This window comes from Eublepharis macularius, chromosome 1, assembly GCF_028583425.1.
Source record: "Eublepharis macularius isolate TG4126 chromosome 1, MPM_Emac_v1.0, whole genome shotgun sequence".
Taxonomy (NCBI): Eukaryota; Metazoa; Chordata; class Lepidosauria; order Squamata; family Eublepharidae; genus Eublepharis; species Eublepharis macularius.
In genome coordinates, this window is record NC_072790.1 from 114,443,038 (window position 1) to 114,469,882 (window position 26,845).

General features: G+C 39.9%; 1 protein-coding gene across 5 annotated transcripts in view; it reads left to right on the plus strand.

Moving 5' to 3' along the window:
• Positions 1 to 5,840: 5,840 nt before the first annotated feature.
• The window catches only part of AKAP7 (A-kinase anchoring protein 7), a 138,184-nt gene continuing 117,179 nt past the window's right edge, over positions 5,841 to 26,845 (plus strand). For 2 of the 5 annotated variants that reach the window (XM_054977122.1, XM_054977031.1), the window contains exons 1-3: positions 5,841 to 6,232; positions 12,096 to 12,233; positions 17,529 to 17,674. In XM_054977122.1, coding sequence (XP_054833097.1) covers positions 5,986 to 6,232; positions 12,096 to 12,233; positions 17,529 to 17,674 — 531 coding nt within the window. In that variant the 5' untranslated portion in view covers positions 5,841 to 5,985. The other 3 variants (XM_054977209.1, XM_054977293.1, XM_054977376.1) reach the window with 3 other exon arrangements.

A 26,845-nucleotide genomic window follows, 5' to 3' on the forward strand; every position in this document is an offset into this window, starting at 1 on the left:
AGCTGGCTCCTGCCATTCACCAGGCCTAATTTTTCTAAACTAGTTTTTAGTTTTGTATGACTTCCTTGGTCACTGATTTTTTTTTTTAAAGCAGCTTCCCCTGTGCTGTTACGTAACACAGAGCCTGTCACAGTAATGTAAGCTGACTCCCTTTGTGATCAGCAAAAGCAGTTTGTGAAAACTGGGTTCCTCTGTACAGAGCTGTAATACTAGTTTGCATGAGCTATTCTCACGTTTGCATCTGTGTGCAAAACGTTTGCTCTGAATCTGTTATGTACACAGTTTGCGCATTACACATCCGAAGAAGCTTTCACATGCATGATTTGCAAGGGTACACGTTGTGTCTGAAAAACACAGCTGTAATGGTAGGGTGACTTCATATATAACTGTTTCCCTCAGACTGAAACCTGCCTGCAAATTCTGCCATCTGGCCTGCAAATCTTGCTTCAGCCTGCCCTTATAGGTGTGGTTTGGCTGTGGTTACTAGTAAGAGAACATAATCTAGATGTGGTCAGAAGCAATCACAACCTTATTATTGCTTCACATGGTCCAAACACTAAAAATAGGTTTCATGGCCAATATGTGGAACAACTGAAGCCCTGCCTCGTGTCTGGAGTTCTGCTGAATAGTACATTTTGCGAACATGTTCCCTCATCGTTTCTGATTTCCAGTTTTAGGGTATCCAATACAGATGAAAGTATAAATGATTTCAATATCCACACACATTCTTGGATTCTAATTTTCCTGCCACCTGTCAGTATAATCAACAATGCATATAGATATGAGGGATATTCATGTATTTAAATCTGGATGTGCCCTAATCATGTAGAAATAGGGGATCTCATTAATATAGCAAAAAAGTATGCAATGTGCACTGACCTCTCCCCCATGCTCACTCCCTCTCCCATCACAATCTGTTTTTCTGAGGACCTTCTTTCCCCACAGCCAGGTTTCAAAATCAGAAGAGTCCAGTTAGGAGTGATGTGCTTGGCATGACAGGCTGAAACAAGGGATATGTCCACCTCCTCTTTCACCAGCATACTATTTTTGCTCTTGAAAATCACTGGTTTATAGCCTACTCCACTCAGCAAAGCTGGAAGCCTTCCTCCAGCCTAAGGAACATTTCTCCAACAGAGGCGGTTTTTCTTCCAGCAGAAGGAGGCTCCTCACTCTTCAGAGCACAATGGTAGAAGGGTACAAGCAACTTTCCCCCTCTCTCACACTCAAAAACTTTTCTATATTATTGGGGCAGATTTTGGTCTCAGCATAAACACCTGCCACTGTCCTGTTTAGTTTCATCTTTAGATGCTTCAGGCATAGAATAAACAGAACTAGCCACAACATTCTGTAATGGAATACTAGATCTGATGAAACAGAAAACAAGCACATTTTTCACTTTTAAATAGTTGTTCCCAAATCTGAAAACATGCATTTAATACTGAAAAATGGAAGGGGTACTGATGCACTGCAGCTACAGTTCTGAGATCTATCCATTTTTCAAACAAGTTTCTTAATTGGCAAACTTGTAAAAGCAAATATTTACCACCTCTCTGTCCAAAACTAGCTTTTACTGAACTTGTTAACCTTGTCTGATCCATTCCCTTAGTGCATAAAAAAGTCTCAAAACTATTCCGGTTACAGCAAGATATTTGAGGTTTGTGTTGCTCCTTTTCCAGAAAGAGATCTCTTCCATTAGCTAGTTTTCTTTCTCTGGAGGGAACATCCTTTGTAAAAACTCTAATTGGTTCCATATGAAGTATTTTCCCCTTTCCAATGTCTTATTAACTCTTTCCTTAGGTTTCTGGTGTAGTGACTAGCTGCAGTTTTAGCTTTGTTAGGAGCATGATGGTAAAACTTTCCCCCACAATGGTTGCAACTTGCAAGCTGAATAGCTTTATATTATGCAGTAAATGTTCTTTAACAGGAATTCCACATTACCATTCACTTATAGGGAATGGAAAGAAATGTTCCTTATGTGTTCAGGCCAGACCAATCTTTCTTTGTAATTCTCAAGTCCTGTGGAATTTTGCTTGCCAGATGCGGCCAAGCCATTTTCTTACAACGTCTGGAAGTAATTTGCTATAGGCAGGATCTCTGGGACAAGAATTACTACCAGGGATTAGTCTGAGCCAAGGTTCATATGGGTTTTGCTCTGCTTCAGAACAAATGTGTTGTATTTACTGACTGAAATGTATGAGTTTTCACATATGCTAGAATACTAAAGACTAAGATAGTGGGCATGGAACAGGCGGACAGTAGAAAGTTTCAAAGAAAGAGAATGAGAAGGGAGGGTTATAGAAACTGCCCAGAGCGCAAGGATTTTATTTTCTGGTGTGGCAGGACTTGGCTTGGCTCTTTGAGTAAAGAACTGGCCCTATGTGCTAAGCAAAATGGACTGGCATGCCACTGTTCGGCAGCCATGCTGGTGCCTACCTCTATCTCACCCTCAGGCTTAGGGTAGCCAGGGCTTTTTTTCAGAGGGAACGTGGTGGAACGGAGTTCCAGCACCTCTTAAAAATTGTCACATAGCCGGTGGCCACGCCCCCTGATCTCCAGACAGAAGGGAGTTTAGATTTTTTGCAGCGTGGAGGGCAATCTAAACTTCCCTCTGTCTGGAGATCAGGGGGCGGGGCCACCGGCCATGTGACAATTTTCGCCGAGGGCAATTTAAACTTTAAAAAACTACCCCCTTGTTCCAGCTGACCCAAAGTGACGTCATTGTGCGGTCTTGAGTTCCACCACTGAGTTCCACCACCTCTTTTCCCAGAAAAAACGCCCTGAGGGTAGCCAACAAGATAGAACAATACAAAGGCATCTACATTCCAAAGAGCTCATGACAGAAACACAATGGTTCTAAGAACCCCAAAAGTAGTCCTAAGGGTCAGGGTGGAAAGGAAGATAAAATAGCATTTAAAGTGTTCATCTTAAACCAAATACTGCCTGTGTAGGTTTTTTAAATGCAGGACCTAAGAGAAAGTTTTAGGCAATCCCCCCCCCCCGCTGACTTAACAAAAGATGTAAACATGGATGTTTTCCTAGCTATACTTTTCAAGTCTTCCTTTCATAGAGAAGAGGATTGGTCTCAATCCTGATTTTTGTTTGGAAACCAATAACGGATGAACTTTAATTAAAGATTGCTTGTCAAGCTATTTAAATTTCTTTGTAAATAGTTTCTAAAGCTCAGGAACAGAATATTATGCAAATCCAAATTCTTATGTTTTTATGAGATCATACAAATTCTGGGATAAAGCACCCATCAGTGGCTGTAACAGCTACTAAAGGTAAAGGTGGAAGCACCGAGTTACTGATCCATGGGGGGATGTCGCATCATGACATTTTCTTGACATTTTGTTACAGGGTATATTGCCTTCCCCGATCATCTACACTCTACCCCCAGGAAACAGGGTACTCATTTTACTGACCTTGGAAGAATGGAAGGCTGAGTCAACCTTGAGCTGGCTACCTGAACCCGGCTTCCACCAGGATTGAACTCAGGTCATGAGCAGGCATTGGGCTGAAGTACTGCATCTTACCACTCTGCACAGCTACTACTAGGGTAGTATACCTATAAGTGCCAGATGCTGGAGAATGAACAACTGAGGACAGTCCTAATTTTACAGTGCAATCCTAAGCATGACTACTCAGAAGTAAGCCAAACTGCGTTCAATAGAAGTTACTCCCTAGTGCAGTGATGGCGAACCTTTTTGAACCCAAGTGCCCAAACTGCAACACAAAACCAACTTATTTCAAAGTGCCAGCATTGCAATTAAACCTGAATACTGAGGTTTTAGTTAAGAAAAAACAACTCATACAGTTGTCCCAACTAATTAACATCTCTCTCTCTCACTCACTCAGGAGCCACGAATGAAAGTAAAGCAAGTTAAATTAAAGCAGTGTGCTCTTCTTTAGACCAGCAGCCCTGCTTACAAGCACTCTCTCTCTCTCTCACTCACTCAAGAGCCACGACTGAAAGTAAAGCAAGTTAAATCAAAGCAGTTTGCCACGACTGAAAGTAAAACAAGTTAAATCAAAGCAGTTTGCCCTTCTTTAGACCAGCAGCCCTGCTTGCAAGCACTCTCTCTCTCACACACACTCAAGAGCCACGACTGAAAGTAAAGCAAGTTAAATCAAAACAGCTTACTCTTCTTTAGAAAGCCAGCCCCAGCAGCTGCCTCCGCTTCCTGCTGCTAAAGAGACGGGCAGCAGGGAGGCAGCCTTGAGGAAAAGGAATCACGTGGGCAGGGCCAAAACCCATGTGATCTCTGCTCAGAGCTACTGGAACACCGCTGCAGGCATTCCCCCTCCAGATGAGCCCTGGACCTAGTGATTGGCAACTTGGCTCGCGTGCTCACAGAGAGGGCTCTGCATGCCAGCTGTGACACACGTGCCATAGGTTCACCATCGCTGCCCTAGTGTGTTTAGGATTATAGCTTTAATGTCCTGATTCTGAGTTTCTGCAGAGGCACCTGGCTGGCCAGGTTTGGAGACAAAATGATAGAATTAGACAGCTCTGACCTAGCAAGGCCATTCTTAGTTTTGTTACATGCTAGACTATGGGAGGAAGGATATAGGCCCTTGGGTAGTAATTTCACAGTATCCATTCTACAGTGAAGTACTTGGGTTCAGTGTAATTTGTTCTCCAATCTGCTGTCACTTATCGCCCAGAGGCCCAGCTCAGTTTGGGGCTGTGTTTTATAGTTGCTGGCACTTTAGTTCCTGCAGGTAACACACAAGGTGTGAACAAGAAGTGGCCGTTTTTCAAGACATGGATATGCTTGTCCTGGACGGCCCTAGGTCTCCTACCTAAGTGGGAAATCTGCATCTGGGGAGCAATCTTAAACTGGTTTAACAAGAAGTACCATTTCATTCAGTGGGGCTTACTCACTAATGGGCAGCAGTGCTAGTCTGTTATAGCAAAATAAAACAAAAGGCCAATGGCACCTTAAAGACAAACAACATTTATTTCCATTTATTTTCACAAAAGCTCAGATTGAAATAAATGTTGATGCTTGTCTTTAAGGTATTTAACTGACTCCCAGGAAAGTGTTCATAGTATTGTATTCTGGATGTATTTCTTCAGCTAACGCTCTGCCATAAAGAACAGTACATCCACAAAGAAAAAATAAGGGCCAAGAACAAAGGTGCTACCTAGACTACATACATGGATTCTCTTTTGGAGATGGCAAAGCATTCAGGCACACCTGCAGTGTGAAGTGGTACAGGTCAGACACAAGTTTGCTGGAATTTCCTGAAGCGCATCCAGGGGTCTTTAAGGATATGTCTCTTATCCAGTTTGTGTTTGCTACTACAAACTTGATAGATGCAGAGACTATAGAGTGATGCCTTTAGTTAGGTTGAAAGGCAAGTGATTAGAGCCGTGCAGGTATCTCTGAATGAATAATGGAAGAAAAATGGGAAATAAATATATCAAAAGATTCCCCAACAGCTCGAGGGAATCATTAGACATTCACGGACAGAAAACTACCGGTTTGGCTCCCTATCGCTACAAGGGTCAGTATTTCAGGGGGACAATTGCTCCTTTGCCTGTTTTTCCAGAGAAGCGCAAGCCAATCGAGCCCGAAGCTACAAAAGGCGAGCAGTCTCTCTCCAGCCTAACCATGCGGACACTAACAGGTTAACAAAACAAATCATTCTGGCTCTTCGCAGCCACTGTCGCCTACAAACTGAAGGCGCGAGACACCAATAGCAGCAGCCCACGCGCGGCTATTTTTCAGTCGCTCCGATTACGTTGGACGAGACTTGCAACCCAGTCCAGGGTGTTCCAAGTAGAACTACAGCCTAGGAATCAACGAGCCTCCCACTCTAGGACTTATCACGAGCGGGCCTTCGCTGCGTTGCATGCTGGGACTGGTAGTTTCTCCCACGCACTTACTCAAGGCAGGCGCTCTCTCCCCGCTATTTTCCTTGACCCCTCTGCCTTCCCGTAGCGTTCGGGTTCTGACTTGATACGGAGGCCGCCGGGCCATGGTGCCCCGAGTGCTTCGGGCCCTTCGCTTCCTTGTTGGGACAGCTGCGACACGTTCTCAGAGGGTTGCCCGTTGCTCTACGGCGACGCGGAGCCCGCACGGCATTAAGGCCACCATGGCAGTCCGAGAGTGCCCTGCCCGCGACTGGGAGTCCCACAGGCTGGGCGCCGAGGAGGCAGCCGGGGGAGAGTCCGGAGGGAGCGGAGAACCTTCCTCCTACGCCAGCCAGTTACAGATGGATAGCGGTGAGCAGATGGCAGAAGCTCTGGCAGTCATCAGTGCTCTCCGCCCCGGAAAGAGGAGGAGCGTCCAGTAGCCTCAGGAAGGGAAGAAATTTTTATTTTTGGCCAGTTGCATTGGCGCTTTTATCCTAAAAAGCGACTGCATAAGATACAAACTTCTCCTTCAGGCCAAGCATTTAAGTCCCGCCCCCGGTAGTGCTGGTTCCTGCCATGAATAAGAATGCATAGCCAAGCTTTTTCTGTTGACTGCATTTCCTCTTAGGAACTCGAGGTAGCTGGTTTCCCCCATTTTTTTTCTCACAACAACTCGGCGAGGTAGGAAAAAAAGGCAAATTGTCAGATGGAGGCTTAAAAATTAATGGATTTATTGTGGCACAAACTAACACAGCTGGAATTTGGTTGAGTGGTGGCGACCGGCATGCGGTCATCCAATAAATTTTACAGCTAGGAGTCTAGCTACACATTACTCCACGTGTGCTCCTTGGGCCTGTCCTCAAAAGGTTCAGTCCGATACCAGCACAAGTCACTCAGTTTTCAAGGGTGCAGGTGCCTGATTTAGACTAGGCCATGTGAGGGCCCTACCCTTACGTTTTTCCTTCCTGAAATAGTTCCTGAGAGTCAGCTTGCTGCATTGGGAGCTGCGTGTGTAATGGTAAATTAAGCAGTGCCCCAATGCCAGGCCTTTTCAGATCAGGAGCAGGGGAAAAGGTGAAGGCCCTTGTCCCTGTGTGCCATGGACCCAATTTGAATGGCAACAGAGGTCTCACTGTCAGAGTGGGAAAACAAATGCAATCCGTGGGAAAACTGTGTGTGTTCCTTATCCCGCAGTAGGGGGTTGAAACTGGCCCTTCTTTTGAGGCTAATCACTACAGCACAGTGGCCTGTTCTTTCTTGGTAAAACACCACTATTCTTAGCAATATGTATAGATCGTTTCAAGCACTATCAAAAGTGCATATACATCTCAAGGAAGGTGTGCCTGTCCCTGAAGCTGAAGATATTTATATTTAGGACTACTTTTAATTAACTTTTTTTTGTTTATTAGCAGTCCTAAACTGTGGTTGTGGGTTTTCCGGGCTGTATTGCCGTGGTCTTGGGACCAAGACCACGGCAATACAGCCCGGAAAACCCACAACAACTATCGTTCTTCGGCCGTGAAAGCCTTCGACAATACAGTCCTAAACTGTGTTTTTAAAACTTTGTTTTATTCATTTTATAATTGCTCTTTTATTAATATTGTAAGTCATCTTGAGTTCCTACAGGGTAGAAAGGTGGCTAATAAATGTTTTAAATAAATGCATAAAATAGATGTATTATTCTAGGGTGTAAACAAATCACTATCACTAGGGAAAACAGCCAGATGTGAAACCTAGCGATGACTGTAGTTGATGGGCAGGAGAGAGAGAAGAAATGAAAGGAAGTACTTTACTCAGCAAGTAATAATATTGTGGAAATTGCTGTCAGTGTAGTGATTGCTACAAGCAAAGATGGCTTTAAAAGGGGATTAGGCAGATGCGTGAAGGATGGGCCTATCAGCAGCTGTGGTGTGGTGACTAAAGAAAACCTTCATATCCACAGAGCTAGGAGGCAGCACCAGGGAAGGGACTTGGCCTCTATGCCGTTTGTTGACCCTCCTTAGCAATAGGTTGGCCACTGGCCTGCTCCAGCAGGTGGCTCCTCTTATGTTGTTAGCAGTGAAAAGGCACCTTTTGTAAGCATTATGTCGCACCAGTGATTTGGTAAATGAAGCACAGAACCCAGCTTTAATGTTGAGCCTTCCACTGGATTTAAAAACTGCTTTTGCTGCCGTACATATTCTTATGGAATAGAAAAAGGAGTATCACATTTGTTTTTATTTATTGAAAACATATATATCCTGTCCCTGAATACATTGTTCCCCAGACAGAGGTGCTGTGGCAGGTCAGTTGAAATGAGAAGTTGTACTCAAAGAGGATTGACAAAATGTGCCAGTTTACATACCGTACTTATGGTGTACATGGTACATTGAACTATGGAAAGAAAGAGAACCATTATTATTCAGGTAATGTTATAGATACTTAATTAGCATGGAAGAATTAGTAAATGCTTTTCCAGGGTGCTGTGTTTTATTCTTCATTTGGAACGGCATTTAAATGTTCAGGTTGCCTAACTTCAAGTAATTCAATTTTACATAAACAATAATCATTTATCATTTTTGGGTATCTACCCTTTCAATATACTCAGTGTGATCATAAAATGATAGTTCTCCCATTGTATCCTCATACAACCCTAGGAGATAAGCTAAGATGAGCGTTAAGAATTTTTTCCATCACCCTATCCACCATAACACATTGGCTCAAATTACAACTTGCAGACTTTTCCTTCGTCCGCTGAAATGAGTGCTGCTTCCCCCCGCCCCCCTTGTGCTTTCTGAGATGAGCTTTTGTCCATGAATTATTGTGGGAATGGAATTTTCCTTTTCTTTACATGACAGTTAAGGCTGTTTTAGACAATACTGTTACTATTTGTTTAGCTTTTATAAGTGCCTACAGTTCAGAAACTGCCAGCAACTGCCTCAGTAGCAGAATATTTTTAATGCTATTTCATTTAAGAAAGAAGACTCTAAATACAGGTCATATTTCTGTCTGCCTTTTTAAACTGTAGTATTTATATTGATTAGTAACGTACATCACATTAGTAGAAACTTGTACACCAAAATAAATAGGACCAATTTACCTGAACTTGCAGTATAAGACAGTACAAAAGAGTAGAACTTTATGGCTGAAGTTACTACTAGGATACGCTACTGACGTTTGCAAAGTTGGTATGATAGCAGTCATTGAATCACCTGCTCTCTTTCTAGCAGAGTCTATTGGACATATTACAGGACAATAGAGCTTCCTTGGAAAAGCCAACACACATTTCTGCATAGGGTTCAAATGTATTCAAGAATGAGTCATGCTTCTACTGAAAATATTTCTATAAAATATATACCTACTGTCCTCAATGGATTGCTCATACTTTGTTAATGTGACTTGATGGTGCTAAAAACCTAACAAAGTATAGTCTAGTTTTCACATGGTCAATTTCAAAACATACCTTTAATTTTGCAAGGTGATGCAATTCTTAGAAGTACAATACAATTCTATGCATGTATATGCAGTAGTGCGTTCCACTGAGTTCTCTGCTACTTTCTACTTGGTAAGAGTGCGTAGAGTTACAACCTTAATCTTAATGTACACAAGCCATAATGGAATGAAATTGAATGACTACAAATTACCTGCCAGCAAATAACAACAGAAATTACACACCAAAGTTGCTTTTTCTGATCTATGAAAAATTGCACACCTGCAGCTGAGTCCAATGCTATGACTCACTTGTTTATCTCTTCTGCTGGATAATTTCCCCTGAGATAATCCCTGCTTCACTTGTTACTGCAAACCATTACGTTCAGTATTTGCCTTGTTCTTTGAATACTGATTGATTTAAGTGTTCATGTTACATTTATTTTGCGGCACAAACAGGACATTTTAGTTTATTTCAATCAGAGGAAAGGGCTGTTTTTTCACTATTTACAAACTAGTTATATTTGAGATATACTTTGGACATAAATCATATGGTGGTCATTTGACACAAGTGCCTGTAGTTCCTAATGCAATTCCACACATTATGTTGAGAAAACCTGGTTTGACAGTGAGGGTACACTCAGCAGGGAGCTGAGGCTCTCCACCGACTGTTTTCTGGGATCCATGTGTTTGAAAATATGTTCTCATTCATACATTACATTTTATGTGTGTGTTAAAACAGATTAGGTGTACTAAAAAGTGTAATGTGTTAAGTGGTTCTCAAGAGATGCTTCTAAGTGCAAAAGCGGGGTGGAAGGGTTCCTTCATTTATACCTTACCTTTCTCCCCAGTGGGACCCAAGGTGTCTTATGTAGAAAGCCTTGCCTGGTGCTGTTCCGTTGTTTTGCATATATTTAGATACGGATGTTCCACATCTATGACTGGAGCCAAATTAGTTATCATTGACTTGTTGCCATTAAGATTGCCTCTGGAAGTGCAAGTCCCATAAACAGAATTCTGTGCAGGGTTTTTAACACTGAAAGCAGGCCAGTAGATCTATCCCCTCCCCCGCATGCTAAAGGATACTTTGAAGCTTGTATGTACAGTATGGTTCTGTGGATGCACTGCTCCTCCCCACCAAGTGAAGGGCAAGGTATGGGAGCCTGGTTCTAATGTAATTACACAGTAGAAGTAACATATCTAAATCGTATATTTGTTTTTAATAATGTAGCTGTAACAATTTCTGCATAATCTGCAGGATCAAATGACAACCATCCTATTGTCCTTCCCTTGCCAATTAGCTCTTAATTAGGTGACTTACCTTCCTTAGCACTACAGTTGAGGTATCTAAGAAACACTATAGAAGCACTAACAATCTGAATCAAGTGTTTTTGCATTGTATTAAGTCTGGTTTCTTTGCATATATGTTGACAAATTCCCACCCCACACACACACAGATTTGAAATATCTTCACTTACCAGTGGAGATTTGAAAATCTGTAATTCAGTAGTATTGAAGTATTTTCTTGTACACTGAAATTCTGATGTAAGTGTTCTTCAGGTACTCAGATGTAATTGTCTTGGTTTTTCTATTGTTGTTGGCGGCTTACATTCAAAGATGCCAAAGGGCCTTTTCTTTTTAATTAAAAACAACAACAATACTATTAATTTTAGGTGTATAGAACAAAAAGGCAGATAACTGATTTTTGATTAATTCTTAAATTAATCCATAAGACTATGAGAAAATTATTCCTATAGTTAGCAGCACCGATCTTTTTATTTTCTTGTTGCCCTGATTTCCTGCTATGAATACATAACATGAAAGCAGGAAATTGATTTGATTTTTAAAAAATGCATATTAAGGAAATACCAATTTGTGCCAAGTCACTGATAGATGAAGCTTTGAGAAAGTACAACAGATGCAAATACTTCAGTAGCTGCCAATTTTCAGGTATAAAATAAACCCAAGCTTTTTCTTCAATTATGTTAAAATAATTGCTATTTTAAAATTCTTTGTATTTCTCAGTGTGAAAAGGAAAACTCTTCACAACTGTACTGGAGAACAACTAGTGAACAAAACAATTTTTGCAAATATACTAAAACTACAGTTATTTTGACTGCAGTCCTAAGGGAACTTTTCTGGAAGTGAGCCCCATTGAATAACATGAGGCTTCTAGTGAGCAGACCTGCTTAGGATTGCTCCCTTTGACCAGTGACTGTTTCTTTTACTGTTTGTTGAAAAGCTTAAGCTTTGTTAATCTAGTGAGGTTTTAACTGAGGAATGTTTCAGCAGCCCAGTTCTCTTTTGAAGGTTATGGTTCAGAAATTATCCAATGCTAGGCAGGCTTTAAAGAAGTTACTTTTAATTACAATCACAGTACTCAAAAGGCTTCCAAATAAATTCAAGAATTCCACTTCCGTTTTCCCCTCGAAGCAATAAAAATGAGCTCTTCGTGTGCATAGAGCAGTATATAGTGAGTGGGGTTGCACTGTGCAGAGCTTTGAAAATCAGAGCACAGATTGCATTAATTTCAACTCTAGAAATGAGATCTCTGTAAAACAATGAGGTCAGCATTATTCCTGTTTTTCAAACGGGGAAACTAAGGCACAGTTAAGTGACTGTTGAATGAAATACATTGAAAGCTACAAATGCAGTGTAAATCTGCAACGTGGAGGAACAAGCAGTTGCTTTGTGAGACTTTCTGCTGTTGTGCTTGAAAAATTGCCTTGTAGGCGAGCTGTGAGTCTGGAACTGAGTTTTATTGGTAATGATTTCATCAGCCCTGAAATCTAAGACCCAATTCATTGTTCTAAATGTATTCCAGATGGATGCCATAGCATGGAGCAGAAGAAAAAGCAAAGTAAAAAACAAAAAAAGGAGTTGTGCAGTCTTGATGGTTCCATACGCTGTTTGATGATGGAAATGCCATTTGCCAAAGCAGATATTGAGAATGAATTTAATGGTAAGTGCAGATATCAAACCAGAGCGGTGAAGTTACCTTTGGTTTGCATTCCAATGGAGAAGTAAATGAGGAAGTTCTGTTTAAAGTTTTGCTGTTCTGAACCCAGCCTGTCAAAAACAGCCTGATGTTTGTATTCTATAACTTCAAAAATGCACAAATTCCAATTTGATCTCAGTAGGTAATTGTTGAAATATACATTATCTGTTTGTTATTTCTTTAAAAAAATCTATTCCTATTATAGTTCTACCCAGTACTTACCTTCCTTACCCGCTTACCCACTTTTGGTACCTTATCCATTTTTGTCCTACTTGCCCTTGCCTTTTGATCTCCTAGGTATAAATATGTTAAATACCTTGGATTTTAAGGTTTGGCGTTTCCTTATTCAAAAGGTCTATGAATGTCACACAGTGTACACTTAACACCAATTAAAATCTAGATGCAAATAAATTTCCGGTGGAACTTATTATAGTATGCACATGGTCCTTTTATAGGGAATTATTCAGAGTTGTATCAACAATAAACTGAATCCAGAAATTTGTGGCAATGGAGCCAAAGGGTAGACTGTTGTATTTACAGTAAGTCATTGTGAAACATGGTCCAATAAAATTTGTTGAAGTTCTGTCAAATATGTAATTACTAAATCATTTCAATAACATTGAATACAATTAGAAAAGCATACCAAGTGCCCACCAATCTCATCAGGAAAATCAATTCAGCCTTAATGGAAAATAAACCTAAGTAATAGCTAAAGAAGGGAGGCAGACAACTCAGAAAGAAACCCACATTTGAACAAATAATCATTGGAGATTTAAAACATCTATTAGGAAAAACGTATAACATGTTATTGCAATATGACATTGAAACAGAACAATATTTGAATGTCAAATATTAAGAGAGAACTGGTACAAAATGTTTTTTATATGGGATAATACCCCTAAAGATACAGCAGAAACAAAGAATATAATGAGAAGTGTTGGAAATGTCAGAATACAGATGCAACATTTTATCATATGAGGTGGACATAGGGATGCCATTCCCTCACCCGGGGTGGGGGATCCCCTGCTCCCACCATCCCCCTGCCCCCACTTACCTGGCCAGGGGGGCACGCTTTCCAATGCGCCCCCCCCCCCGGGCAGCACAGCATGCCATTGGGCACTGCGACGCACTCCTGCATCCACAGCGGCCTGATTCAGGCTGAATTGCTCCTGCAGCTGACCCAATTCAGGCTGAATCACTTTCTGCAGCAGGCCAGTTTGGCCCCCTGATGAGCAAAGGCGTGCTCCTAGGCCACCCTTTGACTCACACGATGACATCACTTCCTGGAAGTGACATCATCACACAAGCCCGGGAGCAAAAGAGAACTGGGGATGCTGCAAGGTAAGTGCCTGGCTCCTGATCTCCCACCAGGGGAGTCAGGGCGCCTGGCAACCCTAGGTGGACATACAAGGAAGCAAGAAAATATTGGATAGAAGTACATGAAAAAGTGCAAAAAATATTAAAATTCAAGTTTTCAATGGATCCAAAAAATATGAAATTAAATATTTTACCAGGTAAAATTGCAAAAATACTCAGTGAACTATTTAGTTATGGATAGACGCAAGAGTAATATTTGCAGTAAAATGGAAAGCAGTGAAATGCCCAGACTTGAAGGAATGGACGAATAAATTAAATGAGGGCTGTTGTGGGTTTTCCGGGCTGTATTGCCGTGGTCTTGGCATTGTAGTTCCTGACGTTTCGCCAGCAGCTGTGGCTGGCATCTTCAGAGGTGTAGCACCAAAAGACGGAGATCTCTCAGTGTCACAGTGTGGAAAAGATGTAGGTCATTTGTATCTACTCAGGAGGGGTGGGGTTGAGCTGAGTCATCCTGTCAGAACTACAATGCCAAGACCACGGCAATACAGCCCGGAAAACCCACAACAGCCATCGTTCTCCAGCCGTGAAAGCCTTCGACAATACAAATTAAATGAGGATGCGACAATGGCAAAATTAACTTTTTTTATACATAACAGACCATATTTAGAATTCCAAGATAAATTATATAGCTGAAAACGTAAGAAAAAATTAAATTAATAAAGAGAATGATTAAATTAATAAATAGAATAATAGAAGGAAAGAGATAATGCATGCTTATAATAAAAACATTAGTTGATAAAATGTTATTAGATATGAAGACAGATGGTAAAGATAGAATAATATTTCAATTAAAGTGAAATATCAGAAGTAGCTTTAAGTAAATTCCACTTAAATGTTTGTATGTAGTTTTTATTTTAGGTTTATAGGGTTATAGTGTATAATATATGTTTGTATGTTTGAAATTGAAATATATATAAAAAAAGAAGCCTAAGTAAATCCATACTAAGAGGCAATCTAGAGGTAAACCTAAGGAACAAAGGCAGGACCCAAGTAAGAATAGTATAATCCAGAAAAATGGTTTATAAAATGATTTCTGGTAGTTCAGGCACACAGACCAGAATTTTTATAATGATTTCATTCTTGTAACTTAAGCACCTGTTGAATCTCTTTCCCACTGCTGGCATGTTATTGTGAAACACAAATGTAGTCTTATTTGTGCTAGCCAGTTGATTATGGTCATAGAGGAGGTGAATCCAGGCCTTTTTTGCACAGGTGACTTAAGCCGCTTTTGACCCCATACCTCAGTCTTGCCTGCGCTATCCAAGCCATGACAAGTATAAGGCATAGGTATAATAAAAAGTTCCTTAAAATTCTATTAAATGTCCTATATTTCCTAAGGAATACAGGCTATGTTCCATATGAAGTCTGAAGGAGAGAAGAAGATGCCTCGAAACGAGCAGAATTACATGAGGCCGGTGGAGCTCGTTGCCAGTTGCCTGGAATTAACGCCGGAGTTCTCCCCACACATTTGGGGAACATACGGCATTTACAAACTGATTAAGAGCATTGAATGTATAGGCTCTGTGTTTGGGCATTCTTGATGTATAAATGAAATATGACTTGTACAAAGGAAGTTTTACATGAATTCTTGTTGGGGACTCTTGTACATAAATATTTGATATATTGAATTATTCCTATTAAGGACTTCAATTTATAAAAATCTATGAATTCAATACAAACGAAAGGTGTATAATTTATACTCCTTGTTGTACTTCCTTGAGCTTGGGCTCCCCTTGTTTGATGCTTACTTAGGAAGTTTCCTTCTTTTGTGTTTGAGTTCCACTCCATCTGCCAAAATCTTTCTCTCTAAACTCGGGAGCTTGATGAGTCTGCTTTCTCCTTACTCATTCCCCTTTTTCTTTAAATGACTCTCAGCTGCTCTCAACATTCCCTACTCCTGAACCGTATTCAGTCCTCATAAGGTGATCATTTTTCTCTTTTGGTTATTCACAAAGTCATTTTTTTCTGCATAACGGGGGAATACCATGGGTGTGTAATAATAATCCTACTATATAAAAAGCTAAGTGTATTCAGGACAACTCACTTCCTACCCTGGTGCACTACCAGAGGGCACTGCTGTGGAGGGAAGCCCAGCCAGACCTCCAGAGAGCACACCACAGCAGGAAGCCCAGGCTGGGATCAGGCATGGAGAAGGCAGCAATGCCTGACCCCAAATTCATCAAGTTGGGCTCAGGAGCAGAGCAGGTGGCAATGCCTGCCTGCCTTTCACATGGGATCAGGAGCACAGCAGGTGGCAATGCCCACTCCCTGTCTTCACCCAGCTGGGATCAGGAGGGGAGCAGGTGGCAAAGCCCATCACTCAGCTGGGATCAGGAGCGGAGCAGGTGGCAATGCCCATCCCCTGCCTTCATCCAGCTGGGATCAAGAGTGGAGCAGGTGGCAATACCACCCACCTTCTGTCTTCACCCAGCTGGGATCAGGAGCAAAGCAGGTGGCAATGCCCATCCCCGCCTTCACCTTGCTGGGTTCAGGAGTGGAGCATGTGGCAATGTCTGCCCTCTCCCTCCACCCAGCTGGGATGAGGAACAAAGCAAGTGGCATTGCCTGTCCCCCGTCTTTACCCAGCTGGAATCAGGAGTGGAACAGGTGGCAATTCCTAGCCCCCTTCATCCATCTGGGATCAGGAGTGGAGCAGGTGGCAATTCCCGCCTGCTGCCCTCACCCAGCTGGGATCAGATGTGGAGCATGGGGCAATACCCACCCTCTGCCTTCACCCAGCTGGGATCAGGAGCGAAATACAAAACAGACCAAAGGGATCAGGAGCAGAGCAGGAAATGTCCACCAGCCGGGATCAGAAGTGGAGCAGGTGGCGAGTCCCAACCCCTTCATCTGGCTGGATTCAGGATCAGAGCATGAGGCAATGCCCGCCCCCCTGTTCAACCTGCTGGAATCAGTCGCAGAGGAGGTGGCAGTGCCCCGCCTTCACCCAGCCTGGATCAGGAGGTAATGTCCGCCCCCAATTTCACCTGGCAGGGATTAGGAGTGGAGCATGAGGCAATGCCCACCTCCCTATTCATCCTGCCGGAATCGGTCGCAGAGGAGGTGACAATGCCCCCCCCACTTCACCCAGCATCAGGAGCGAAGCAGGTGGCAATGCCTGCCCCTGCTTCACCCAGCTGGGATCAGGTGTGGAGCAGGAGGCAATGCCCACCCCACCCCATTCACCCAGTAGGGATCAGGTGCAGAGCAGGTGGCAATGCTCACCCCCCCTCACTCGGCTGGGACCAGGTGTGGAGCAAGAGGCAATGCCTGCCCCCCATTCACCCAGCTGGGATCAGGCACAGAGCATGTGGCAATGCCCACCCCCTTCATTTGGCCGGGATCAGGTGCAGAGGAGGTGGCCATGCTCGCCCCCCTGTCTTCATCCGGCTGGGATCAGTGACAGAATGCCTGCTGTCCGCCCTCCCCTTTTTTAGAGCCTGTTGTATTTTTTCCCACAAAGGGCTTTATTGCTAGTAATAATAATAACTGTGCTTATATACAGCTCTTCTAGACATATTTGTGCCTCACCCAGAGCAGTGAACCATTTAGTATTATTATTATCCCCACAATGCAGCTGGGGAGCTGGGGTTGAGAGGAGCGGCTTACCGAAGCCCTCCTACTGAGCTCATTGCAGTGGTGGGATTCAAACCAGTAGAGTGCTGATTCGCAGCCAAACCACTTAACCACTGTGCTACAGCAGCTATGCTGCAGAAGCTATCTGTAGATAGCTCTTCCTTGGATGTGAGTGGTCTGGTTTGCTACTTCATCTGCTGCATGGAGAACATTCACTTAGAATATAAAATGTAATATAAAACAGTGTTTAAGTATTGCTCTGTCTACACATGTGCAGGATAACGGCTTCTTTTGTTTTCCACCCAGACAACTGTGCACTTCATTCAAACATTAAGAAGAAGAGAAAGAGAACTACAGGAACAGAGAATGAAGGAGAAAATCTAATAAAGAAAAAAAAGAAAAAACAAGACCGGCCAAATTATTTTATCTCTCTTCCAATTACAAATCCAAAGGTGGGCTTTTTTTTTTAAATCCGAGGAAAATCCTTTGTGAGCAATAAAATCAAAGTTTAGCCATAAACTTAATAAATTTATTTTATACTATTTTTACAATAGTGAAAGTATTGAGAGCCAGTTTGGAGTAGTGGTTAAGAGCACGGGACTCTAATCTGGAGAGCCGGCTTTGATTCCCTACTCCGCTGTCTGAAGCCAGCTGGGTGACCTTGGGTCAGTCACAGCTGTCAGAGCTCTCTCAGTCCCATCCACCTCACAGGGTGATTATTGTGGGGATAATAATAACATAGTAAAATGCTCTGAGTGGGCGTTAAGTCTTCCTGGAGGGCGGTATATAAATCTAATGTTGTTGTTTTTTCACATCCAGCTAAACTGTTCACCACGTGCCAGTTACGTTTAACAATATTAACTATACGTGGTGCCAGAGTGGAATATTCTGTGGACCATATGATGTTATTAGGAGTCTCCCTGTTGTTACAAGAACTCTGTTGACTTAAGAATAATGTTTAAGAATGTTTTTCCTACTTTAATTACAAAAATTATCCAAGATTACTTTAACAGGAGTAGAAGGATTTGGAGAAAACAATAATTTTCCCAGCATAATCTCCTAATCTACACAGAAGCAATTGTTATCTTGTAAAACAGTGACCCTTATGTGACAAACCCTCCTCGGTGCATTCATGGGCATATGGATTGGCAACATATAGTTTAACTATGGGGTAATTCAGTCATTTCATAGTGCACACACTGCTGATCATGCAGGAGGGGGCCATTAATATATGAATCATTTGAGCACATGAAGCTCTCCACAAATGAGAAGGGTGTTTGGAGAAGGTCTTGACCATCTTTTGGGGAAAAAAACCTCACGTCCTCTGTTCCACACTGGAAATTGGTTCTGCCAACCTACCAAGAATTAGAAGTAGCTCCCTGGGTGTTGCGGGGAGAGTTGCTGTTTGAAGAAGAGGAATGAAAAGCTTCAGTGCATACATGAACCTCTGCATCAGAGGACACTTTGGATCTTGCCTTTTGTTCTTTTAACAATAATTCTCAATTTTATATAACTTTGTTGCACAGATGTAAAATAGAATATTTCTGAAGTCTATTAAATTATTTCTTTTAAGCTGATTGTAATGGCCGATGAATAAATATATCAAATAAGATTAGTTTACTGCAGGAAATGACTCCCCTAAACAACATTCATCATAATAATACATTAACCATATTTGATTGCATTTTCAGTAATGCTGTAGTTTAATTTTCCATAGAGCAATTTTTCTTCCAATGCTTCTATGCACAGCAAAAATGGCTGAGTAAATTTAAAAAGCAAGTATTTCCTTGTGTTGCTGTTAGTGGCTAGAAAACAAAGCTATTTTTTTTAAAAAAAAATTTATTGGATGGGTCATTATACAAATATAAAAAGATACACAGTTAACTTTCCATCATATTATAATACCCCCCACCCTTTCCCCACCCTTTTCCGTTGACTTCCGACAGTTTTCCATTCCCTTTATTACCTCTTAGATAAAATCTTAACCAAACTAAACTCTATATAAAATAATAATACCTATCTAATGATAAATACCATTATCTAACATTCCATATCTTTTAGTACTGTCTATCAATAGCCTACAATATAATATGCCCCCTATATTAATAGCTATATACTACATTCTAAGAATGGGTCATAGTAATATATTTTATACCATTGCATATCTTTAGATAGCACTATTACACATATCTATCATATCTATAATGTTGAAAATTATTAATATCCTTTATATTGTTATCCAATTCATGACGTTATAACCTAGTAAATTATAACATATTGTACCTACATATATCAATAAAATGGTATATTATCACAAACTAGATTTTTTATCTCTAATATAATATTATAATTAATACCTCTATATTAATTCAAAGTAACAGAACACTATCCTCCCCTCAGAAAGTATCCAAAGACCACACCTTCCCTTTAATGTCCCACTTTTTTTCTATATAGTTCTTAAATTTCTCCCAACTTGTTATATACTCTTCCATATCTTCCTCTCGAAGTTTCCTCGTAAGTTTATCCATTTCAGCCAAGCTCAATGTTTTTAAAATCCAATCTTCCACCAATGGTATCTCTTTTGTCTTCCACAGCTGTGCATAAATTATCCTAGCCGCCGTAGTCATATAAAATACCATTATCCTGTCCATTTTGTCAAAGTCTTCTAGGTTTATACATAACAATAACAATTCTGGGTTTCTAACAACTTTTTTCTTCAATATATCTGACATAACGTCTATTTCCCCCCAGAAATGCTTAGCTTTTTCACACGTCCACCACATATGATAAAAGGAACCCTCATGCTTTCCACATTTCCAACATTTATCTGACATCTGACTATAGCTTTTTTGGCGTGAGATACCATCTATAAATCATTTTATACACATTTTCTCTTATCGTGGTACATGTTGATATCTTTATAGTATTTTTCCACAATTTCTCCCAAGCTTCCATCAATATATCCTTATTACAGTTTATTGCCCAGTTTACCATTTGAACTTTTACTGTCTCATCTTCTGTAAACCATTTCAACAAAATTTTATACACTTTAGATATCAATTCCCCCCCCTTGCAGTAGACATTATTCCAATTCTGAATTTTCCAATCTAAACCCTACTTTCCTCCAATCAGTGTCATACAAATCTTTTATCTGCATATATTGAAACCACCCATATCGAAATGGCAATTCATCATTATTTTTAATATTGTATAAATTCTGATCCACTCTAAGAATGTTCTGATATGTCATCCACTCTGCTCCTTCATAGTCAGTTCTTGGATTCACAACCTCTGCAGGTACAATCCACATTGGTGTTCTTTCATTCAAATATCGCTTGTATTTAGTCCATACTGCAAATAGACTCCGCCTCACAAAATGATGCAAAAACATCGCATCAGCCTTACTCTTTCCATACCATAAATATGCATGCCATCCAAAGGTTTTGTTCCCTTCCAATGTCAATAATTTATGATTTTCTAACAACATCTAATCCCTCACCCAAACTAAGCATATGGCTTCATGATATAGTTTCAAATTTGGTAGTTGGAGTCCTCCTCTTTCCTTTGCATCATATAACACCATCTTCACTCTAGGCTTTTTTCCTGCCCACACAAAGGTTAAAATTTTTCTTTGCCATTTTTCAAATTGCTTATTATCTATCACAATTGGAATTGTCTGCATTAAAAACATTATTCTTGGTAACACATTCATCTTAATTGCAGCAATACGACCCAACCATGATAGGTTTAACTTATTCCACACCATCATGTCTCTATTTGCTGCCAAAGCTTTTCATAATTGTTTTAAAATAAATCAATATTTTTTGCAGTCAACTCAATACCTAGATATCTTATTTTATGAACCACTTCACAATCCGTTATCCTCATTAACTCTTGTTGTTCTTGCTTAGACATATTCTTACAAAGCAGTTTAGATTTCTTTCTATTTATGTAAAATCCTGCCAAGTCTCCAAACTCTTTTATCTTCTCTATTAACCTTGGCATATTTTGAAGAGGGTCCTCCACTATCACCATCACATCGTCTGCAAAGGCCCTCACCTTGTATGTATATCCTTTAATCTTCAAACCTTTAATTTCATCGTCTTCTCGTATTTGTCTAAGTAAAATTTCCAACACCATCACGAATAGCAGTGGAGAGAGTGGACATCCTTGTCTTGTTCCCTTTCTTATGTCCAGCTTTTTTGTTATTTCTCGGTTGACAGAAAACAAAGCTATTAAACAATTAAATAGTCCTTACAAAGCAAACCTCATTATAAACTTCTTTTTATAATGTGATTAGATTTATTTATCAAGTAAGGTCATGGAAGAAAATATGAACAAATCACAATCACAATAATATGCAAGTTCATATTATTATTTCACAAAATCAACAATTGTAAGTTAATAACCTTCAAACTTTAGAAATCATCTGTCTATTCTAACTAAAAAGGCTAAAAACCTTCTCCCGACCTATAGTCAGTAATACTTTGTCTATTATATATCTGTCATGTGTAATTAAGGGTAATTAAGGCTGTGGCTCCATGATGGAGCATCTACCGTATAGACAAAAGGTCCCAGGTTCAATCCTTTGCATTTCCAGTTAAAGGCTATCAAGTAGTCAGTTTTGTGACTCTAGAGGGTTGCTGCCGGTCAAGTGGACAATATTGAGTTGGGTGGACCAGTGATCTCACTGGTATAAAAAAGAATCATGTTCTCTTTTATACCATATGTTTTATACCATATGTTTTATAACATGTTCATATATTCTCTATATTTCCTGCTCATAGCCACTAAAATCTTCACATAAAACATAATTTAACACTTGCTCATTTACAGATTAAGATTGATCTGGACAGGAGGGGGAGTGCTTTCTTATATGCCCTTTGTAGAAATTTTGCTGGATGTGTTCTGTGACTTCATTTTACAAGTAGGCAATTCCCATTTCAAATGACTTTTAAAAGATCAGTTTTGTTGTTTGGTCTGTGCAGAAATTTTAATGTAGAGAGTTTTGTTAATAAGTCTCTCTTAATATCTGCGTAGAAAATGAATGCATGTATTTATATAGAAGATGAATAGAAATTATGTGGACTAAGTTGTTTTTGTAGCATATGGTATATTTTAGGAATAATCGTGAGTCTGATTAAGGAGTGAATGAAGAGAGTTTATTCAAGAACTACAACTTTGATAGAAAGCAGAGAAATAGAATAGATACTATCTTACTAAACTGGGAGAGAGGGACTTCCGGAAAGAAGCAAGAAGTAGCCTAAGAATACCGATCTGGAGACATGTAAGGACAGAGGAGAGGAAGAGAGAAGGATCTTATTTTGCTATCCATCTAACTGTCAAATTTGCTGCCCCCTACAGATATTCTGTGTCTTCTGCCTTCTCTGCACACAAGTCATTGTATTTCCAACAATTTTAATGTCATCTCATTATGGCTCCATAATAAACTGGAACGATCATTTGTATTTTTAATGAAAGTGCTAGTAAAAAAACACTCTCAATCTACATAATCTGCACTTGTAGGTTCATTTAAATATCTAAGTAGTATAGCTTCACTTGCAAAGTTTGTACTTCTTTCTGTTTTGGTCGGTGGGTGGGGGGAAATTTCTGTGGTCTTTTTTCTTAATGTCCGTGTGGTCTATGTCCCAGGGGTGTCTACTTTCCTCCTGGGCTATTCCGTAGGTATTTTTGTTTAAATACAGGCTCTTCACAAGTTACTTATAACAAAAGGCTCAAAACGTTAAAAACCAAAGGGACCAAACAAACATGCACAGTTTACATAAGGCAGAGAGAAGTAAGAAAAGAAAGCAATTATAGCAACTGTCATTATATAATAATCATTCATCAGTTTTAATCATTAAATAGAATTTCAAAGAAAATGTGTGTTGCCTCAATATTTAAGATGAATTTAGGTTTTTTTTAATTTACACTGTGTTTTGGTTCAGTATACAAAAGGAAAGGGAGCCATTTCTCTGTGTAGGTGGGCTGTTCCATACCTTTCAGTTGGGAGCAAAGAGAAAGAGAAAGAGCTCAAGTGCTATACTCTTCCCAGAGCAAAAGAGGATACATTTTCAGACAAAGCCCTTTGGTTACCTGTAAAACATCAGTGTTTTTTATACAGAAATAGTCAATTGATTAGATATTCACAATCAATTGATCATATCTGTATCTAAATCCACAATCAGTTACTTTACTGAGAACTATTAGTTTTCACACTTCAGTAGCAGTTCTGTCAGTCCCATTTACCAGCACTTTTAACATTTCTCCCATTAATCAGTATATTACTGTATTCTTAGCGCAGTGCCAACTTTACATCAGCCTGAGCCCCCGGGATTTCCTAGATGACCAGACCAAAGTGGGGTTTATCTTGAGCCTACTCAAAGGAGAGGCAGTCAAGTGGCCCACCCCGCTCCTTCTTGAATCATTTCCACTTCTGTAAGACTATGATGGGTTTGCTGAGCAGCTCCAGATGGCCTTCGCCAACCCAGTCTGTGCGGAAAATCCCAACAGGAGAATCCGCCGCCTCCGCCAAGGGTGGGACATGGTGACAACCTATGTGGCTGAGTTCCAGCTACTGATTCAGAACCTGTCCTGGAATGAGGCAGCGTTAATGAACCAGTTCATGGAAGGGCTTGCTGATGAGGTCCTGGATGAGCTGGCCAAAACCAAACATCCCCCCCCCATGTGCCAAGCCTTAGTGGTGCTATGCCAGTGGATCTACCATCACTTAGAGGCCTGCAAGCAATCCTGTGTCAAGGCAACTCAGAGAAAGGACCCTCTCTGCCAGCTCTGTGTCCTGGTCAGCCTCGCACCGCCCACTCCAGGAACTGTAGATGGGGGAAACCCATGCAGCTGGGAGGGGTGCAGTCATCAACCTTATACTCAGCAAGCCCCTACCTGCAGGTCGCCTCTATTCCTTCTCGGAACCTGAATGACTGACTCTTCAGGAATTCCTGATGAAGAACTTGACGAAATTTTTGCAGCAGAAAGAAATAACATACCGCTAGAAAATTCCTAGTGGATTGGAAATATTCTTGAGCCAAGGCAAAAAAACAGTAACATCAGTTACAGAAGCAGAGGATTTTTTACAAGATTTGCAATTGGATAAAACAGACCAATCATTGGGATCAGACAATATGAACTCTTCAGATAGAGAGAAGGAAGGAGCAATAAGTAAACGAAAGCAGAAGAAGAAGAAAAATGAATGGGATTAAGATAATTTCAGTTAATGTGAATGGATTAAATTCTCCCACTAAAAGATTAAGAACATTTAATCAATTGAAGAAATTAAGGGCAGATATCATATGCATCCAAGAAACTCACATCAGAAAAGACCAAGAACATTTACTAAATTGTAAAAAATTAGGTAAGGTTTACACATCTTCATTGAAATTTAAGAAAAATGATGTGGCCGTATATTTCAACAATCAAACCTTTGAAATCCTTCAGGAATTAAAAGATGAGGATGGGAGATATGTGGTCTTAAAAATAAGACTCCCTCGTGGACAAATGGACAAATATGGGCTTTGGTCTCATTATAAGCACCAAATGATGGCCAGAAGAAATTCTGTGAGAGATTCTTTAAGAAATTTTTAGACTTTCAAGAAGGAGAGACTCTAATTTTTGGAGACATTAATGGTGTCTTGAACTGAAAAATTGATCGACAATGGCAGGAAGAAATCTTAAGTGTATATTCAATTATATGTCCATTCTGGAAGTAGAGGACACCTGGAGATCGCTACATAAAAAGGATAGAGACTATACATTCTTCTCAGATAGACATCAAACATACTCCAGAATAGATATTTATTGGATATCTAAGAGCCTTCTGACACAGGTAGATAAAGCAGAAATTCACCCAAGCATCATAGCAGATCATAATCCAATAGAGATAGTATGTTAAACAGGCAATAAGAAAGAAAAAAGATGGAGATTGGATAATACTTTACTTTTAAATGAGGATGTACTGCAAAAATACAGGGAAGAATTGACTGATTATTTTAGAATAAATATGACAAATGATACCAATCCAATAATAATTTGGGAAGCAAGTAAAGCCTATCTAAGAGGAATATTGATGGCAATAGCGTCCAAAAAGAAGAAAATTAAGTTTGAAGCAGGAGACAATTTAACCCAAAAATTGAAAAAATTGGAACAAGACCATAAAAGAACAAGGGATAGAGAAAATGGGAAGAAATTAAACAGCTGAAAAACAAATTGGATTTACTGAAGACAGAAGAACTTCAGAAAAAATTGAAGTATTTAAATCATAGATATTTTGAAGCTGCAAATAAGTGCGGAAGATATTTGGCGCATTGTCTGAGGAAAGAGTCAGAGAAGAGAAAGATTCCGAGAATTAGGGAAGGCAACCAAATAATTTACAGAGATCAGAAAATGAAAGAGCAAATTTGAGGTTTCTTCTCCAGTCTCTACAAAGAAGAATCAATAAATGAAGAAGAGATGGAGAAATATCTACAAGAGACACAAATTAAAGAATTTTCTTAAACCAAGCAATAGCAATACAAGAGATAAATTCTGCAATCAAAATTCTGAAGACTGCAAAAACTCCAAGTCCGGACAGATTTACAGCTGCTTATTATAAATCTTTTGAGGATATATTGGCCATAACTCTGCAAAAAGTAATGAACAAGATACAGAGTAAGAAGATTTTACCACCGACATGGCAAGAAGCAAATATAACCTTGATACATAAAGAGGGAAATGATTCATTAATACCGCAATCATACAGGCTTATCTTTTTATTGAACCTGGACTATAAGATATTTACAACAATAATGGTTCAAAGATTGAGAAGATGCATTTCAGATGTAATACATGAAGACCAAACAGGCTTTGTCCCAAAGAAGTATATGAAAGATTATATCAGATACCTTCTTAATACAATTGAACATTCAAGTCAAAAAGGTGAGAAAACAGCATTTATGTTTGTTGATGCTGAAAATGCGTTTGACAACATTTCTTGGGGAAGTTTCTTATGAAAGCACTGCAAAGAATGAATTGTGGAAATGAGTTTCTGAATTGGATTCAAAGTATTTATACCAGACAGCAATCTGCAATTTTAGTCAATGCTTCACTTACGAAGAAGATTGAAATAACAAAAGGAACACGTCAATGATGTCAAATCTCACCACTATTGTTTATCATTGCACTTGAAGTTTTAGCAGTGAGAATGAGACAAGATAGCAGAATTGCTTGAATTAAGGAAGGGAAAGAAATGTATAAGATGAAATGCTTTGCAGATGATGTGGTTATATCAGTGACAAATCCACATACCTCCCTGATTTTTGTAATGGAACAAATATTAAGATTTGGGCAGCATTCTGGATATAAACTGAATAAGAAGAAAGCAAAGATAATGTTACATTTGACAACGAAAGAGGAATACAAAAAGATCGGAAGCATAACCGACTGTACCATTGCTACGAAGCCAAAAAAATATTTAGGAATAAATGTATCATCACAAAAGGAGAATGTTTACAAAGATAATTATCAAAAAGTTTGGACAGGAATTATTGAAGATTTGCAGAGATGGCAAAATTTAAACATTTCATGGGTAGGAAGAATCGCAGCTGTTAAAATGAATATATCACCTAAATTGA